General features: G+C 35.9%; 1 protein-coding gene across 1 annotated transcript in view; it reads left to right on the top strand.

Moving 5' to 3' along the window:
- The window catches only part of HSD17B4 (hydroxysteroid 17-beta dehydrogenase 4), a 71,422-nt gene extending 53,421 nt beyond the window's left edge, over positions 1–18,001 (top strand). The window contains exons 20-23 of the mRNA XM_006081110.3: positions 1,234–1,320; positions 2,447–2,585; positions 11,166–11,293; positions 17,578–18,001. Of these exons, the coding sequence (XP_006081172.1) occupies positions 1,234–1,320; positions 2,447–2,585; positions 11,166–11,293; positions 17,578–17,667 (444 nt within the window). The 3' untranslated portion in view covers positions 17,668–18,001. The remainder of the gene's footprint in view (positions 1–1,233; positions 1,321–2,446; positions 2,586–11,165; positions 11,294–17,577) is intronic.
- Positions 18,002–20,109: the final 2,108 nt, after the last annotated feature.

Raw genomic sequence — 20,109 nt, 5'->3', positions numbered from 1 at the left:
TGGGATGAGGCTGTTAAGAAGTGCCCCAGTAAAATACTAAAAGGACATTCAACCTTCCTTTTACTTACAAGTGTTTTAAAGGTCATTTTTGTTAACACAGTTGACCGGCTAATACTTTTTGGCCTGATCATGTACCAGTATTGCATAGATGACTTGTGTTGAGTAGCTTAAATACCACCACTAATAATAGTAACAACTTCCAGTTATTGAGTTCCTATAAGCAGGCTATACCATTATCTCTAATATACAGTGATTAGATGTGCTCTTTTTCTACTAGTTATATATAAGAATCATTCCTCCGTCTCTTCCTCCCTCCCTCCCTTTTTTCTTTCCTTCCTATTGTATTTTAAGAAACATCTTAAACTAATGTTCCAAATGATATGCTTGGCTTGGTTACAAGAAAGTAATTTACTAAAGTGTATTTTGTTTATAAATTGTCTTTTTCCATACCTTTTGCTGATATAATTTGAAATAAAATGAACAAATTTGAAAGATCTTTTTTTATGAAGTAGTCAAAGGATAATGATCTTGATAGTTAAAAATCAGTTTTGATAAATGCTACCTTAATTTTTAAATACTTTCCTATACATTTCTAGCAGTTCCATAATTTTATGAAAGAATAGCCATTGAAATAATTTTAGATAAAGTATTAAGAATTAGAATTTGAGTTCCTGTAATGAATATTTTGATAAAAGGCTACTTAACCATTTAGTTTGTGTTATGTATACTTCCTATTTGAAATAAGAAGTAGAATTAATACTTTAAAAAGACCAGTATTAACAGAAATATACTTTGATTACCTCTACCTCATGTGGATATTGTGCCATGCCTTCTGCCTTTCAACAGTTCAGTAATTCTCATTTTGGTTCCCATTAGACACACAATTGTGTGTTTTTAAAAGTCCCCCAAGTACCAGTGCCCAGGCTGCACCCCAGATTATTTAAATTGGAATTTTTGGAGATGGGACCTACTCGAACATATTTTTAAAAGGGTTCCAGTTGATTTTACAGTTAGGTTACTAACAGTAGTATTAATAAATCAGTAAGTCTTCCTATTTATTCATCTTGACTTTTAATTTATGAACTTATCATTTAATTTGGATTATTTTCTTTTTTATATGAGGGGAAAAGAGTAAATTTTCTTTAAATAACTTTATACTATTTCACATGAAATGTTTGCATTGGAATTATAAGAGTGAACTGGTTTATTTTTCCTTTTTGTACCCCTTATAAGGCCCAAGAAACTGGAAACATCGTCATTTCAAATGCATATGTGGATCTTGTGCCAACATCTGATGTTTTAGCCAAGACACCTTCTGAGGTAGGTTATGAAAATTGGTATCCAAGCCACCTCCTAATTTCTGTTGAATTACTTTAAGAATGTTCAGCCTACTTTTGAAAATTAAGAGCTGTGAACAATTCTTAATTCTTGAACTAAATGACATCGATTTCAAAACTGCTTAGAATAAAAAAGAATATTTTGACAACAAGTACATTTAAAAAAAATTCTTTGGAGGGGATACTGGGGTATTTTTCAAGATAAAATAATTAATTTTCTAGTCTTAGAGTACCTAAATCAATTGTTTAATGAGAAATGTCAAGCAAACAATATTTTGGAGAAAAATAAGTGAAAAAGTTAAATATCCTAAAACTTTTCTTGATACAAAGGTTTGTATAAAGCTTTCTATACAAATATAAAAACAATGGTATTATTTATTAAAACATTTTTTATGTGAGAGAGAAACATTGAATGGTTGCCTACCATACGTGCTCTTACTGGGGATTGAACCTTAAACCTAGGCACGTGCCTGGAATCAAACCTGCGACCTTTCTGTGTACAGAATGACACACCAAGCAACCGAGCCACACCAGCCAGGGCAAAACATTTTTGTTATTCTCTGTTAGCATGCTGAGACTTTTAATAAAAATGTTTATGTTCTCTGTCTCCAAAATACTAATTTTGTAATGTCAATGTTTTCATACCTTTACCTTATGATCTTAAATGAGTGAAAATGAATCTCTCTCAAGAAGACTCTAAGATAAAAAATTTATGAAGTTTTAGAGCTAGAAATTCAGTTTTCATATAATTTAATCCCATTTTACAAATAAAGAAATAAGACCACAGAAGTTGATTGATTTGCCCTGTATCTTCCTGTTGAAGTTAGTTAAGATATAGGTTGTCTACTTCCTAATTTACTTTTCAACTATTATTTCTGAATTCTGATAAAAGTAAAAGCCTCTTATTAAGAGGGCTGAATTTCTGGATGAAATGATTGAATATAAGGAAAGTGTGAAAGACGTCTGGAGTAAAAAGAAAAAACATACTAGTTTGCCTTATTTAGGTGTAGATTTTGGAAAAATCACCTTAATGCACATATATTTTGTAATGCTTTTTCTCCTTGACTGATTTTTACATAACTTTTAAAATTAAATTTTCTTTTTCCTAGGGTGAGGAGCTTCAGAGTACCTTGGTATTTGAGGAAATAGGCCGTCGTCTTAAGGATGTTGGGCACGAGGTGGTGAAGAAAGTAAATGCTGTATTTGAGTGGCATATCACTAAAGATGGAAATGTTGCAGCTAAGTGGAGTAAGTTATATTCCTGACTTTAAAATATTTTAAAGTAATGCTTAGTAAATAGAGATAAAGTATAGTTAAAGCCTGTCTCTTTGAAAGTAGGTAAATTCTACCTTCTTAGGTCAGTTATTTTTAATGGAAACAATAGGCTTCATGTTACCCAAAGACGTGTTATTTGGAGATGTAGGGAATCAATTAAAATGAAAATACCTGTTTTAAATATTCTATTGTAACACCGGTATTACTACTTTTAAACAGTCATCTTAGCAGTATGCTTCTCTGACTAATCTTCAAATTTCTCTTAAACATATAAAGCAAGTTTGTCAGGTCAAATGAGATATTTTTGTCATTATATTTTTGACAATTTTAAAATTGTTTTTTTCATCCCAAAACATTAGTAATTTGGATTATTACCTTAATTATCAGACTGTTATTTAAAGGTGCCTATTTAAATGCCTTGAAAATCAGATTATTTCTCATTACAACTGAAGATCACTATAAATGCTCATTTAGACCAAAAAATTAAACTGCATCTCTAAATCAACTGAAACTTTTGAAATAATCTATTACATATTCCTAAAAAACATTTTGAACTTTTATTCAATTAATTTTGGTTCATTATAAACACGTTTCTTTTTAATAAAACAGTTGCTGTTTCTTTTAGGCAATGTATGTTCATTGTATAATATTTGATATAGAAAGAAAATGATGTATAATTCTACTACCCACAGTTAACATTTTAATGTTTGTTCTGGAAGACGTTCGTACTTATAGGCCGTTAATCCAGAAGGGGTATAAAGGAAGCCAAAAATGTAATATGTTCTTGGTCCCCCAAATTTCAAAGGGTCTAATATTTTTCTAAATAACTCCATAGATTAACACTGTAAATGTAGGTGTCATCACTTCCCTTTCTTTCATCTTTCTGTCCTTCCCTTTTTCTTTGTATGTATCTGTGATGGAATTCAACTTTATCCCAATGGATGACAATATATTGGAAGTTGGGTAATAAATATAAAGCATAGGACTTTTGAAGATATTGGTGAAGAAGAGAAATGAGATCTATGAGTGAGAAAAGGTGCTGGAACTGTCTGTCTCACTGTTGGCAGAACTCTGAAGGGATTTATAAAGTAGACAAGTGACTCACTCTTGGCAGACAGTTTCAATTACCAACTAAGGTTTTCCCCTTATCTTGGTGACAGTTTCCTTGTAGGCAATATTAGAAATGTGCTTACATAGAAAAATGGCCTTGAATTAACCTAAGAGATTTTTCCTTAAATTTTCACTGGGAAAAAAATGGGTATATTGGATCTTGTTAATAAGTACTTATTATTGATGCCTGTGGCTTATGTTGGTCTTATCATCTCTTCAAGTTAACAGAGAAATTGGATCTTAAAGCTTTCTCTGAAAAGATTTACCATTTTTTTTTTTTTGGTTATCTGCTTCCTATTATTTGATTGGATTCTCAGCTGTGCAACTATTTTTAGTTCTTTTTATTGTTTTCTCAAAGTCTTTATGTCACCGAATTAAGTAGCAATAGCTGGCAGCAGCAGAAACTATCTTGGTCTTTTGGCTTATGGTATCTTAGAAGGTGATTCCATTTGGCACCTCTGTTTTGCATCTTGACACCTAATGACATGAAATAGACGATTGAATGATTTGATTTAGGGAACACCTAAGATCCTTTTTTCCCCCCCTAAAAAGCAGTTTTTAAAATGTTTGCTAAATACTTATTACCAAATATTTTCCTATGTTAAATGCTGCTAGCTGTCCCAGCCTTCATATGTTGGCAGACTGGAGCCTGGTTACAGAGAACAGGGCTAAGCTACTCAGTGTACCTTGGCTGGCCTCAGGTGTCACTGGAGCTACATGAGTGACTGACCTGGAGCAAGTCTAGGAACAAGGGTTTGGGCTCAGTGGCCTGGAAGGCGCATTCCAACCCAAAGATCTTGGATCATGCCCATCTTCCCTGTTAACTCCCTCACCCAGCATCCAAACAACACCAACAACAAATCTCCAGGCTGAATGCATGTGTGTGTGTGTGTGTGGGGGGGGCGGGGGGGCGGGGGGTGTGAATCTTTGCAAACCCAATTAGTCCGAATATAGAGAGAGTTAGTGAGGTTCTGTGTCAGTACTGGGTGAGAGGTGGCTTTGGCTGTGGAGGAGGAAAAGTCATAAGCTGTGTCTTTGGAGTTAGGCCTCCCTGAGGCCCATTCTGGTCATCTAGGAGCCGCCAGTGGCCTCTGTGTCGCTGGGCTGAGATGACCTGAGAGAGGCTGGAGAGCCCTTCCTGTTTTCTGCAGGCCAATAGTATGTGTCATGGAGAAATGCAGGCCCTGATATACATGAGAAACCAGAGGATCTCAGTGAGGTATTTTGGGGAAGGAAGTTATATCTTGGAATATTCACTTGCAGCTTCTTATTTCTACCTCTGGAGACAATGTTTGGCTTATGGAGTATTATTTTAGAACTCTTAAAAACATTATGGTCCATAGATAGTGTTTCCTTAAGTAGATAAGGTTAAGATAGAAGCCTGTTTTACTTATTTCACTGTTAATACTTATTATAATATCAGGAATACAGTGATTTTTGTCTCTGCCTTTTTTATTACTCCAAAATGTAATTCAATGCCTGGACATGTCTGAACATCTTTTTTAGATAGCCTATATACCTTCAGGTGTTCTACCCTTTTGAATAAAGGTTGTCCTTTGTCTTTTTATTTTTCTAGAGATTCTTGGATTAGGTTGGAAAGGTAAAAATAGACATCAGTTCCCAGTCAGGGCACATGTCTGGGTTGCAGGCTCGATCCCCAGTATGGGGTGTGCAGGAGGCAACCGATCAATGATTCTCTCTCATCATTAATGTTTTTGATCTCTCCCTCTCCCTTCCTCTCTGAAATCAATAAAAATAATATATATTTTTTAAAAAATAGACATCAGATGGAGAAACAATCTCTGAATTCTCTTTGAACAGAGCCTGTTGTTCACTACTGTTATCTTACTGTGTTATGGTCATTTCTAATTATATGTCTCCTCCCACTTGACCTTGGGTTGAACACTGATAAGAGCTCTGGATTAGTTTATTTCCAGCTTCAAGTACGATCTATAACCCATAGTAGCCTGACTCCGTAAGTGTTGAATAAGTGCTAAAAGCCATGTAAAATGCACAGCTTTGGATGGAATCAGATGCTTGCCTTTTAAAAAAAGTGCTGAAATTGGTGCCTTTTCTTCTTTTAAAACAATAAGTTTATTATATGGAGAGTAATATGTATTTTCTGTTTAGGATGAGGAAATATTCAGAAATAATATGATATAATTGAAACATTTTATAAGTAAGTAGTATATTTTACGATTTTATTACTGTTAATTGAAGCCAGCCAAAAGTTGTCCTTGTAAACCCTTTGGGTCCCTAAGCAACAGTTTTGTTCTAAGCAGCAGTAAAAATTCAGAGGGAATGGAAGATGAGAGAAAGGCATAAAGAAGATGAAAGAATCAGAGGCTTTATATGGCCTATAGAATAGTCTGCTCCTGAAAATTAGAACACAGTTAGTTTTTTATCTGCAATTCCAGAAACTGAAAGCTCTAAAAATGGAGAGTTTTTTCTCATAACTCATTGGTGGCAACACCTGACTAGAACTTAACGATGCAACTGATTGTCCTTATCTCACCTGGTTAGTCAAATACAGAAACCACATATTTGTTTATAGTGTTGGAGGTCTTCCATAATATGTAATACATGTTTTAAGAACTGTATTTTCTTCCTAAATTCTGAATTCTTAAACACATCTGGCCCAAAGGAGTTTAAATAGGGAATTGGGACCTATTCATATATACAAATAATTCTGGTAGAACAGAAGTGATCAGAGACATGGGAAACATGCTGTTGGCTTTCACAGACGGGAGGATTGGTTCATTCAACAAATATTTGAGTATTTACTATGTGCCAAGTTCTCTGCCAGGTTGTGGATTACAGATGTGAAGAGACAAATGTGTTTTTTGGTCTACAGAAACCAGGAAAGTTTAAAATACTGGAGTTAAGGAAACAAGGATGGTTGTACCGCAGATAAAAAGGAAGGAAGGACCTCTATAAAGGTGATGGCACTAATGGAGAGGAAAGGGCCTGTGTGGATCTATTGCTGAGATAAAATTGACTGACTGGGCTACTAAGAATGCCTGGAAAACAAGAGGAATGAGAAAGAGACAGCTAATGAAGAAGTGATCAGGTGCATGACTGAGGATTTTAAAAAAATATATATTTTATTGCTTTTTTTACAGAGAGGAAGGGAGAGGGATAGAGAGTTAGAAACATGGATCAGCTGCCTCCTGCACACCCCCTACTGGGGATGTGCGCGCAACCAAGGTACATGCCCTTGACCGAAAGCGAACCTGGGACCCCTCAGTCCGCAGGCCGACGCTCTATCCACTGAGCCAAACCTGTCAGGGCATGACTGAGGATTTTGATTGTGTTACTAAAAGGTGAAACATGAGAGAGCAGAAATGTTTAGGAGACAAGATGAAAAGCTGTGGTACCCAAACTGCAGCAGCCCGAGATCTGGCCTAGGTTGTGGAAACTGTTCATAGCTGGAGACAGAACTGGAAACCATGTTCATGGAACTATTAGTTGGAACTCAGAGCATTAGCTTTGCTACGCTGCTTTGTGGCACACAGGAGGGAATAGAGGGAAGTCTTTGTTGTTCCTACAAGGTTATTTGCTGTTCATGGTTTATAGAATAATGGCTCCAGTATTTCCATTTTTCTCTAAATAAAGTGAGCATCTTAGAATTTGACCAACAATTTTTAAATATACAATTTGTTATAACTCTAGACATGACTATTGCCCTGTGTTCCCAAATAAGATTTGTTTATTGTTTGATTATAAAGTAGCTGCAAAACTGAAACTTTTGACAAAGACAGATTTATTTTCATGTAATAATGATACGCTCTTACTGAGTAGAAAGTATATTTGTGTTCCTTAGGATGATAGGTTTAAACTGGTTGGCATTGAGCAATTTGGTTGTTTTTCTCCCAAAGGAAATTTGGTTTCCTTTTACATATTTGTAATCTTTTCCATTGTAGGAACATAATTGGATTTTACATTTATATAGCAAGATTATAGAAATACTATGCATTATTGTTTAAATAATGTTACCTGAGTAATAAAGTGAGTTGGCTTTTTAAAAATGTGTACTGTAACAATGGTGTAGTGCTGTCTACCTTGGACTAAATCCAGGCATCCATTATGCACTATGTAACATGAATGGATGTTAGAGTTGTTTTATTTTGCATGTTAGAAGTCATCTGTTTTGGATCTTGGAAATTTGCCAGTATGTGGTAGAATATGTACAGTTTGGGCAACTGCCATTCTTTTAAGATCGGAATATATTCATGCTTGAGGATACCGTTAGCTCTTGGGTTGCTGCTCATGTTCTAGTAGTCAAAGCAGAAACCCCTTTAGGGTTTCTCGGCGTGGATATAAATGAAATCTTAAGGGTGTTGGTCCCATATTTAGGGTTGGGATCCAAATGAGCATCTCATGTGTTTATAGAAACTCTGAAAAAAAAAAATTGAAAGCTGATCTTTGGAAAGAAGATGCTGTCCAGTCTGGGATGGGGACCTACTTGTTTGAGAGGCGTCAGCTTCAGGTTACTCTTTCCCTTAGCAACAGTGGCTGCTTCCCTTCTTACCATCACAGCCCCTGACTGCCCACGTGCATTTACACACAAATTACCTAAAACTATTATGGCTTTTCATTTTGCTGTGTGTGTTATTCATTTTAATAATATCTTCTTATAGTTTTTTTATTTTGAAATAATTTCAGTCTTACAGAAAAGTTGCAGGAATAATACAGAGAATGTATATCTGTCCTTCACCCAGTTTCTTCAAATTAACATTTTATTCCATTTTCTTGTTTCTCATACATATTATTGTTTTTCTGAAGCATTTGAAAGTAACTTGCAGACACAATGTCTCTTTATTCCTGAATAATGTGGTAGCATCTCCTAAGAATGCTTTTTTATATGTATGCAGAGAATAATTATCAACATCAGGAAATTAACATTGATACAGTATTATTTAATCTACAGACCTTATTAATATTTCACAAATTTCCTCAGTAATGTCCTTTATATCAAAGGAATAACAATAGTAATAACATTAACAAAATAGAAATGAAGAAAGGAAAAGTAAGAACTGCTCGGGCCCAATGTCGGATCATATATTGCATTTCATTTAGTTGTTAGGTCTCTTTAGTCTCCTTTAACCTGGACAAATCCTCAGTCTGTTTTTATTTTCTAGGACATTGACATATTTGAAGAGTAGAGGCCACTTATGTTGTAGAATGTTCCTCAGTTTGTATTTATTTGATGTTTCTTCATGATTATTAGAATTTATTAACTTTTGGCAGGAATAGCACAAAAGTGTTGTGTCCTTTTTGGTGTGATTTAAAGAAACCTTTACTTTCATCCTAAGTTTTTTGTTTGCTGTCACTATTTTTATAGAGATGCTTCTTCAAGGTGCTTTTTGATCAGCCATTTAACAAATAGTTACTAAATACTTTCTATTCAAGGAAGCATAAGGAGGTTTAAAGACTAGACGTTCTTGTTTCAGCAAAGAATTTATAATCTTAAGGGGAGAAGGTATCCACAAAAACAACTTCTTTCTCCCAGAGAATCCCTTTGTGATTTGTAAGGTCCATATCCTAAGACCTTCGAAGATCTCCAAGTTTCCAAATGCCATGTGCTCATCTAACACCTCCCCCTCCCTCGTTAAATGCTGTAATATATAACTGAACTTTTTATAGACTCTTTTGGAGCCTTAATGATTATATAAATACAAAGCTAAAGTCATTTTATAAAGCTTTTAAAATAAGTTGTACAACTAAAATAAAATATATTCTATCTGTTTCATTTTAATTTAAGATTAGCTGTGACCTTACAGGTGCCTGTAAACTCAAAGTGATGGTGGTAGATGATGATTCTCCCCAAGAGGCAAGTTGTAGACCGTGACCTGAGCCACTGCAGAACTGAAAGTTCCACTCCTTTACCTCAACTTTGTGTATCTTGCAAAGAACTTTCCCCATCTTAGCGCTCTTTTATTTTATCAATATTAGTTTCTAGATTTCCACCGAAGACAGTTTTATTGCTTTACAAGGTCATGGCTGTGAAGTAGCACGTAAAACCAGGTGAGTGAGAGGGCAGGCAGACAGCTAAGAACCTTCATTGCTAAGAGGCTTGCTTCCACTCTTTAGTAGTGAGATGAGTGTGGTGAGCAAGACTCGTATGGACAGTAGGCCTTAGAAATACTAGTGAAGAATTAAACCATGGTGTTGTCCTTGAATGCTAGAGGTTTGCTTCCCTTTAGAGTCCTTCCTTTCTCTCTTCTTCACTCCCCCTCCTCCCTTTCTGTCTTCTTCCCTCTTTTCCTCCCTTTCTTTCCTTTTCACTGTAGTACAAATAATACATGAAAACACTTTCATAATATGTAAGTTTCAATAAGAACAGTCTATGCTTTTCCTGCCTCACTTGTAATACCTTGCCTATTGTCTGACACCCACAGTAGAAGCAATGAAGTGAGTGAATGAAGTATACAAAGCAGAGCGGTTCCCTTCCCTTAGCCCTTTCCCCTCCCAAGGTAACCATTATTGTCAAATTATATTTTAGTTTAGTTGGTAGCGTTCTCTTTTGTGGAAAGTTAGAGTGATTTGATTTTCTCTTTGGAGCAAGGCTTGGCTAAGCAGAATGTAGGTAAGCACTGTGGGTTTTTCTTAAGATTGTGTAGCTTTTCCTTGACCCTAAATTGGGAGTGCCCTATACACCTCAGGGAGAGTGATGTGACTGCAGCTCCTTCGCTGTAGCAAGAGAAATCACCCTCAGGAGGCTGAAGCTGGAGGAGTAGAATCGGGTTGCTGGCTGACTGGTCTCACTCATATATATGATAATTAAAACTTTTTCAAGTGTAACTATGGCATGAAGCTCTATACATGTGATACAGGGAGCAATGAAGGTAAAGGTTTAATAGTTTTTCTAGTTACCCAGCCTGGGGCACTTAATTCTTCTGTCAAAAACAGTTAACGGAAAAGGAGTAAATTTTAATGTTTACTCACAATAATTAAGGCAATAAGTATTTTATAAAAATCAAAACAAAACTAATTAGAATATTTTTTTAGTTTATGTTGACTATCTTGATGAATTCAGGTATTTGAAAGGAGATTATAGTATGTGTTCCCTTCCCCCAACATGCAACTCTTAAAATTCAGCTTCCTCCTTTGTTGAGTATTTGAACCTAAAGGCTGTAACCATATAAACTTCACCAACTTAATTTCCTTATATTATTCTACATTAAAATGTTCCTGTTGTGTTAACTTCTTCACTGAGGAAAAATACTGATTTGACTTTTTGGAGAACTTCTTTATAAAAAGGACACCTCAAAAAATAAAGGATTTAAAAATTTTTTCCAAATGGCAGGTGATATCTAATTTAGAATAAATAGGCAGCACATTAACTTGGAAACTGTAAAAATGTCTGTATTAAAATAGTTTATTTTACTCTATATTGTGAAGAAAATATGACCCACATTGTTTTTTTATTATTTTCCCCAGCTGTTGACCTAAAAAATGGTACAGGAAAAGTGTATCAAGGTCCTGCAAAAGGCTCTGCTGATGTAACAATCACACTTTCAGATGATGATTTCATTGGTGTAGTCCTGGGCAAGATTGACCCTCAGAAGGTAATATGCTTAAAATGTTCATTTTTTCTTTATCATTGCTTTCTGTTTGACAATTGCAGTTTTTAGCTGACTTCCAAATTCTGATTTATAAGGCAGAGTTCATACAACTCTGAAGAAGAGACAGTTGATACCAATATCTGAGTTGTCAAATCATGAATTTTTCTGGTAGAGTTTCAGCTGACACATTTTAAAATTGAACTTTTGGTGGAATTCTTTAGCGTATCAACAATATAAAACCCACATCTACACTTTGTACTAGGTCATTAATTCAAAGGTGAAAAACCCTATGATATTAGATATTTCATAAAAGTAGATATTCATTCCTGTTATATGATTAAGAATTTGTCTTAATCATCATTGAAAATTGGAAATAGAAGGATAAAGTATAACAGCTAGTGTCTTTTTTTAATATATATTTTTATTGATTTTAGAGAAAGGAAAGGAGAAGGAGAGAGAGAGAGAAACATCTATGAGAGAGAATCATTGATTGGCTGCCTCCTGTACACCCTCTACTGGGAACCAAGCCTGCAACTCAGGCATGTGCCCTAACTGGGAATTGAACTATGACCTCCTGGTTCCTGGGCCAATGCTCAACCACTGAGCCACACTGGCCGGGCACTAGTGTCTTATTGAAGGTGAAATATTTAAAGTCAGACATTATAGTGGAAAACCATGATTAAGACAGGAGTGCCATTTCTGATTATGATGAGTTAGTATTGTTTTGAAACTTTTGGCCCAATCTACAAGCACACAAAGTTAAAGTAACTGATGTAGCAGTTAGAATGGAGTAGAAAAATTTATTTTCAAATCATGATTATGTAGCTAGAAATCTCAAGTGAGTCAACTTGTTAGTTCTTAGAATAGAGGAGTTCAAAGAAGTGGTTAAATGCACAATAACTATTAAAAATAGCTTTCACATAGCAGCAAAACCAGCTAGAAGATATAATTTTTAAAAATTAGTTTATAATTACAATCTAAACTGAAAAACACGAATGACCACCCTAATAAGTGCAGTGCTTATTTGAAGAAGGCTATAGAACTTTACAAGGAACAGAGCAATTTGAATAAATGGAAAATGTTCCGTTTTTCTGGATAGAAAGACTAATTTAAAAAGAATTGTAAAATAATTTGAAAAGAATTGTCAGGTAGTACAGTAAAGTATATGTTCTTTGTCATCAGATATATCTGAGTTTAAATCTTAGCCCTGCCACTTACTCTCTAAACTTCAATTTTCTTATTGGTAAAATGAATGATTACAATCCCAAAGCATTGTGATGATAACTAAATCCAATAGTATATGTGAAGAGTTTAGTAAGTACTTGGTACTGAGTGAGTTCTGAGATTACTCCTTCCCAGGAATTTATTTAGTACCTATTCATATTCGGGTTTTCGGGGTGGCTAGATAAGACAGTGCCCCAACTGTGCGGAACTTAGTTCTAGAGGTGAGTGGAAAAATATAATTTCAGGTATGAAGAAAATTAAGTCAGGGTTCTCTGTAGGGTCCCATTATAAACATTTTAGGTTTTGCAGGCCAGATGGTCTCTGTTTTACCCGCTCAGTTCCGCCATTGTAGAATTAACATAGCCATAGATCATATGTGAACAAATGGATGTGGCTGTGTTCCAGTGTAACTTTACTTACAAAACAGGCAGCAGAGTAGTATTGGCCCACAGGCTCTAGTTTGCCAACTCTGGATTAGAGTGTGACAGGATAGAGGAACTATTTTAGATAAGGTTGTCCCAAACAGTCTGAACAAAGTGAGGGCTGAGCTATAAGGTTAAGGAAACAACCAGTGCAGAGGCTTGAGGCAGGAGTTGGGTCACGTATTAAGTCAGTGGTTCTCAACCTTCTGGCCCTTTAAATATAGTTCCTCATGTTGTGACCCAACCATAAAATTATTTTCGTTGCTACTTCATAACTGTAATGTTGCTACTGTTATGAATCATAATGTAAATATCTGATATGCAGGATGGTCTTAGGCAACCCTTGTGAAAGGGTCATTTGACCGCCAAAGGGGTCGCAACCCACAAGTTGAGAACCGCTGTATTAAGTGTATGTAACTGTGAGGAGGCCAGTGATAGTAAATGAGCATTGGGGAGAGTGGGAGGATGTGAGATGGGAGAATAGGCAAGGGCTGGATCACCCAGGACTCTCTAGACTAGAACTTGGTAAGGAGTTCAGGTCTTAAGTGTGAATGGAAGCCACTGAGCTGTGGAATGACAGCATCTGCTGAGTGGAAATTGCCTTTGGGGGAGAGAATAGGTAATTATGAGTTATTTTTTAGATTTGTTGTACTTGAGATGTCTGTATATAAAGATTAAATGTAGGATTAAGGAAACATTTATATAATTGCTAGGAATAACAGACCTTTGGGGGGAAATGGATTATTCAGTGAATGATACTGGGCAGCTGCTTAGGAAATAGTAGTGCTTTATGTTATTCCATACATCTAAGTCAATACCATACTGAATGGAATTGTGTAAAAAATAAAAGTAGAAGCAAAAACTTGATGAAAACCTAGGTATTTCTTATTCTTAATGATAATCCTTAGAGAAATGCTAATTAATATCAGGGGTTTTCTAAATTCATTTGGTTCTATTACCTTCTCTCCAACCTCAATGCTATTTATCATCATTATAAGTATACAGTTGGCCCTCTATCCCCAGGTTTCACATCCATGGGAGCAGAGGCCTGACTATAAATTTATTGGAAAAAACCTGCATATAAGTCCACCTGCACAGTTAAAACTCATGCTGTTCAAGGACTAACTGTGTTTTTATTTAACTCAGTACATTCAAGTATTTCAACATGTAATCAATATTAAAAATAATGATGGAATATTTTATATCCTTTTTTAAAATACTAAGTCTTTAAAATCCAGTGTGTATTTTATCCTCATAGTACATCTCAGCAAGGGCTAATGATATGTCAAGTGCTCAGTAGCCACATGTGCTAGTGGCTACTTTATTGTACAGCACATGTTTAAACATTCTGTCTTGACTTTGCTTTTCTGCCCTTTCTTATCTGACTTCTGCATCTGATACTGTTGTTTTGAAGGTCACTGATGACCACTGTTTTACTAATTCCAATGGATATTTCTCTATGTCTTACTCAACTTTCCAGGAACATTTAACTCCTTTAATCATCAATTTCTTGAAATAATTTCATCCCTTGACTTTCATGACACCATATTCTCCTGTTTTGCTTCCTTCACCTCCACCTTTGGCTATTGCTGACCTTCTTTGGTGCATTCTACCCCATCCATTAAATTTTGGTGTTTCTCAGGGCTCATTTCACAGCTCTTTTCTAAAGAACACGCTCCTTAAATAGTCCATTCATCCTATAGTATTTAAGCTGTCTATAAGTTGACAACTCACAGATTTAATTTTTTTTTTTATTGATTTCAGAGAGGAAGGGAGAGGGAGAGAGAGATAGAAACATCAATGATGAGAGAGAACATTCATTGGCTGCCTCCTGCACACCCCCTACTGGAGATCGAGCCTGCACACAGGCATGTGCCCTTGACCGGAATTGAACCTGGAACCCGTCAGTCTGCAGGCCGGTGCTTTATCCATTGAGCCAAACCAGCTAGGGTGACAACTCACAGATTTAAATGTCTCAGTAGTTGTCTTCTCTGAGTTCCATAGTGATAGAATCTGATCCCTACTTGACCTCTTGAATGGGAAATCTTACTGGCATCTCAAACTTATTATGTCTATGTCCAGTGTAGAACTCATGATTTCATTTTCTCCATAGTCTTTTCCTTTTCAGGAAATGGCAGCATCTTCTTTACCCAAATTTATATGCTCAGTAATATAAGAATTGTCCTGGCTTCCTTCTATACCTCTGTATCCTTTTTGTACTTAATCCTGCCTGATCTTTCTCCAAAATATACCTCACATTCATCTTCTTCTCTTCACTGCCAGGGATATCACCATGATCCAAGTGTCCATCATCTCACCTGGCTTACTACACAGCTTTTTGACTGGTCTTACTGCTCCCAGTCTTAAAGTCTTTGCTTACATTTTATTTTTTGAGTCCCCTACTATAATATGCACTCCACAAGAACAGGGAGATATGTCTACTTTCTAGCCTAGAATATTGCTTAGTATAATGTAGTCATTCAGTTCATACTTGAGTAGATTAAGGCAAGGATAGAAACAAGGAACAGAACTCAATAGCATTAGTTTGGACTGTGTAGAAATTAAAAACTTCTGCATGTCAGATTCCATAAGGTATTCCCATAAACCTGGGGAAAAATAAAGATGATGATACACAGTATGTTGGTATCTATAACTTATAAAAGCTTCTGGAAAGCTGTAAGATCTCAATAGAAAAAAATGGGCAAAAGATGTGAACCAGTAATTAATGAAAGAAATAGAAATTACTAATATACATAAGAGAAACTATCGATTTTTCCCAGTATCTAAAAATGCAAATTAAAGCATGTCATTTTGCCTTGGATTTTCAAAAATTAAGAAAATGGTATTGTTAAGGTTGGAGTAAGAGAATGCCCATGTAGCTGGAAAGAGTTTTAATTTGGTGGTGTCTTTCTGGAAAGCACTGTGGCAGAGGTTCACTGACTTTCTTCCTTTATGGCGAATCATTGTCTCAGTGCTTCTTGCATGGCACTCCTGGGCCAAAAGAAATACCTAAGGATTCAGTTTATTAAGTAGTTAGGTCCAAACAGAGTAGTTTTTCATGTTGTTGTTTTTTTTATATTTGACCAATTTTTAAATACTCCTTAGTGTCCCTGTGGGTTTACTGAGATGCTCTGGGGTCCCACAGTGTATAGTTTGGAAACTGTGGCAATATGGAGGTATGGTCAAGAACCTTATGTAAGAAATGTCATGATTTATTAATTCTTCTTCTAGGAATCTATTATAAGAAAATAAATAAGAACAAAGATTTATGTACACAGTTTTCCCACTCAGCAACCACCACCAAATATTGGTGTATTTATTTCAAGAAACGAGGTGTTTTTATTTTAGGTTGTAAGTCCTCTCAGATGTTAGTACCTGTAAACAGGCCTCAGTACTGTAACTGTCGTTCAGTCTCCATTTGAATATCCAGCACTTGATCCTGATGGAACGAGTTCTCCCTGATTTTTTCTGGGATAAAAAGTTTAAGTAGTTTTTGCTTTTCCTCCAGAGGATGAGGGTTTGCTTCTGACTTTAAGTTGCTACTAATTAATAAGCAGGAGACCTCGAACAGGTTATCTAAGCTGTCTGAGCCTCAGTTTCTCATCTGTCACCCAGGGCTGAGAATTGCTGTTATGCCCACTTTAAGCTGATGGCTGTGCTTCTGAAGTAAGATTATATTTGTAGGGCTGCTTTGTAATGTTAAGTGTACATAATGTTAAGTGTATTTTATAATGTAGATAAAAATCTAGGGACTTCTTTTTATTTCCCATTTTGTGTTATTTTCTCAGTAAGCAATAAAAACTGATTTATTATTTTTATTTTACTCACAGGGAACTTGACATTGAGGAGAAACTTAAGCACTTGCACAACTTCCTTTGTCAGGTCAGATACAGAAGTGACAGGAGCTCTTAGTGTTTGAACACGACAGCCTTTCGCTTGGTAATAATGGGCTTGCTGTGCTCTTACCACATGTCAAACACTCAGCTAGGCACTTTGCACACTATTTCATTTAACTCACACAACAAGGCTGCATGATTTAGGTACTGCTGTCCTGCCCGTATAGAAGAGGAGGCTGGAGCTCAGAGAGGTTACGGAATCTGCCCAAGCTCAGCTTTCTAGTAAGTGGCAGAGCCTAGATTTTAACCCAGGCATTCTAATGCTAGCACCCAGGATGTACTCACTACTTGGTTATCTACCTTCTTTTATCATTATGTGGCTTTCTAGTTCATGAAGATGTAATACATATTTTTAATCTGCTTTTAAAAGTTCTGAATTTAATATTTTAATTGTTAGGAACACAGTAAAGCCTTTTTTAAAATTCATATATTTTCAAATTCATGTTTAAGAACATAAATTAAAGCTGGAAGCATAGTTTGAAGCAGAACTCCCAGATCTGTCAGTTCAAATAAATTAGTCTGTGGTTTTCTAAAATACACAGGAGTCTATTTTTTTCTTAGCTGTCTAAAACTATAATCATTAAACTATCATTGCTAGATAAAAGTTGCCTTTGTTGCCAAGAGTTAACTCAATTGTATTCAAGCTCAACAATGATCTTTTTTTTTTTTTTTAACAGTGATCTTTTAAAAATACAAATAAAATGTAACGTGGTAAAGTTTGGTACTCTTTCCCTCTTCTTTGCAGGCATTCTTCAGTGGCAGACTGAAGGCCAAAGGGAACATCATGCTGAGCCTGAAGCTTCAGACGATTTTTAAAAACTATGCCAAGCTCTGAAGGACATGCTCCATTGTTAACAAAAGAAGAACACCCTCTCCACCTTAATACACAAAACTGATTCAGCAAAAGTGATCAAAACTAAGATGCAGGAGAAATTGCTTAACGTTTTCAGATTTCAGATAACTTTTCAGATTTTCATTTTCTAATTTTTCATGTTATCATTATTTTTACAAGGGACTGTAAAATAGCACATAATTATCCTTCCTAGATCTTATCTTCATAATAAAAATTTTTCATTAAAGTCTAGTATCCTTAGAATTGTTAATAGCATTTATACGTTGAAAGGAAAATTAAATGAATAAAGGCCACATTGATGCCTTTTGCACTTTTTGTTACTTTCTGTTCTGTAATTTATTGAAACCCCGGTTTTAACATGAATTTTCATACATGCAAGAGAAAGGTCTTCTGTGTTCTCAAATAGTTTTCTTTCTTCCTCTCCCCCTTTAGCTGGAAATTCTTTACTTTCATCTAATGCTTGTAAGTCTACCAAATATATAGCTTTCTTGCTTAATTGTTAAACTTAAATTGTAAGATGTTCACTAGCAAGTAGCTTTCTTGCTTAATTGTTAAACTTAAATTGTAAGATGTTCACTAGCAAGTACTGTCATATCATTATTTCCCCAACCTTTAACTCAGATGATGGATGCTGAGAAAATGCTCTCTGATGGTGTGGCTGCAGAGGTAATGAAAAAGTGCGTGGGTGCTCAGGCCAGGGAGAGGGTACGTTTCAGTCATGGAGCACAGCTGAGCAGGGTATGTGTGGGTGGGTGAGTTCTCTGGGGAGCAGACTAAGATAAAGGTTTAGGGGCAGGAAGTTTATTTAGAAGTGTGCTTGGGATCAGCGCATAGAGGAGGTGGGGGTAAACAGAGGAAGCAGGGCTAGGCAGAGGGAGAAGTTACACTATGGTGCTTGTCCCACATGCCTTCAGATACTTTAAGGAGCTCAGAAGCTGGGATCACCTTTAGACTTGTCCTGAGCTAACTAGTCATTGACTACAACCTGCCCTGTGGAGGGGCCATGACCTTGGGCGAAGCAGCAGAGCAGTTCCTGGAGTGTGCTTATAGTCAATTAATTATCTTCCCTGCAGCTGAGGGGTATGTCTTCAGTCCTGAATAGGGCTTCTGGGAGCCCACAGCACAGTACTTGCTTCAGGGAATAAGATTGAGGGAATCGGAGTTCAGGGATCTAGAGAGTAGGTCTCAGAAATTTAGAATTTTAGTGTTTAGCACAGTGTTGGGACATACTACAGGACCTCAATGTATTATTGTTGATTTACTGAATGAGCACAATATATAGAAGGCATAGAAGAAAAGTTACATATTTGTCAATTATGCCTTAGTCTTTTGAACTTTGTATGATGTCTTAAAATTAACTTTAATTCACAGTGATCCATTGTTATGCCAACTAAATTTAAAAAACAATGGCAGTATTTTAATGGTGGTCTTTTATAATAGTTATTGTCCCTGTTGAGCTTGGAAAAGCTTAATGTCCTTCTAAATAGAAATAGCATATTAAATAGCATATTAAAATTAATCAAATGCCACCACACATAATGGATGTGTTGAATCGAGACCTTAGATGCTTAAGACATGTTAAGAAAGTGATTTGTTGTGTTGTTGCTGTCCTCACATGAGGATATTTTTCCATTGATTTTTAGAGAGAGTGGAAGGGAGGGAGGAAGATAGGGGGAGGGGGGAACATCAATGTGAGAGAGACACACTGATTGGTTGCCTCCTGCATGCACCCCAACCCAGGGCTAGGGATCAAACCTGCAACACAGGTACATGCCCTTGACTGGGAATAGAACCTGCAACCCTTCAGTGAGTGGGTCAATTCTCTAACCACAGAGCACATTGGCAGGGCAAGAAAGCAACATTTTAATTATTGTACTAACCTCTCTGTTAATCTTTAAAGGTCAGAAAGACACTGGTATCTAGATTTAGCAGCAGCTTTGTTATTGGTCCTCGTGCTCCTTAAGTTTTCTATAATAGTTAATATTATTGAATGCACCATCCTCCTCAATTTGTTACTTCCCTTCTATCTTCTAATGAGAAATATATTAACTTCTTAATGAGCTTATGAGTTCATCTCTCTTGTCTCTTTAATTTTCTCTGTCTACCTATTTTTTCTGATTTTTGATCAAGGTTTCAGCCTCCTCTTTTCAGGAGACATTTTCTTCCTGCATCATTCAATCTACTCATATCTTCAGCCATTACCTAAGTGCTCGTAACTCCCAATCTGTATCTTTAGCTTTGATTTTTCCATAATTCCACAGTTTCAAATCATTACCAGACTGTTGTCATAGTTACTGCAGACCAATGTCCAAAGTAAACATGATCTTCCTCTCTACCCCTAAATCTGTGTCTTTTTCTGTTTTTGTCTTGGTTAAAGGCATCACCTTTTGCCTAAATGAAGAAAGCAGTCTTTTTTTACTTACC

Source organism: Myotis lucifugus, unplaced genomic scaffold (genome assembly GCF_000147115.1).
Source record: "Myotis lucifugus unplaced genomic scaffold, Myoluc2.0 scaffold_0, whole genome shotgun sequence".
Classification (NCBI taxonomy): Eukaryota; Metazoa; Chordata; class Mammalia; order Chiroptera; family Vespertilionidae; genus Myotis; species Myotis lucifugus.
Note: the sequence above shows the minus strand (reverse complement) of the source record. Positions and strands in the feature narration are given on the sequence as shown.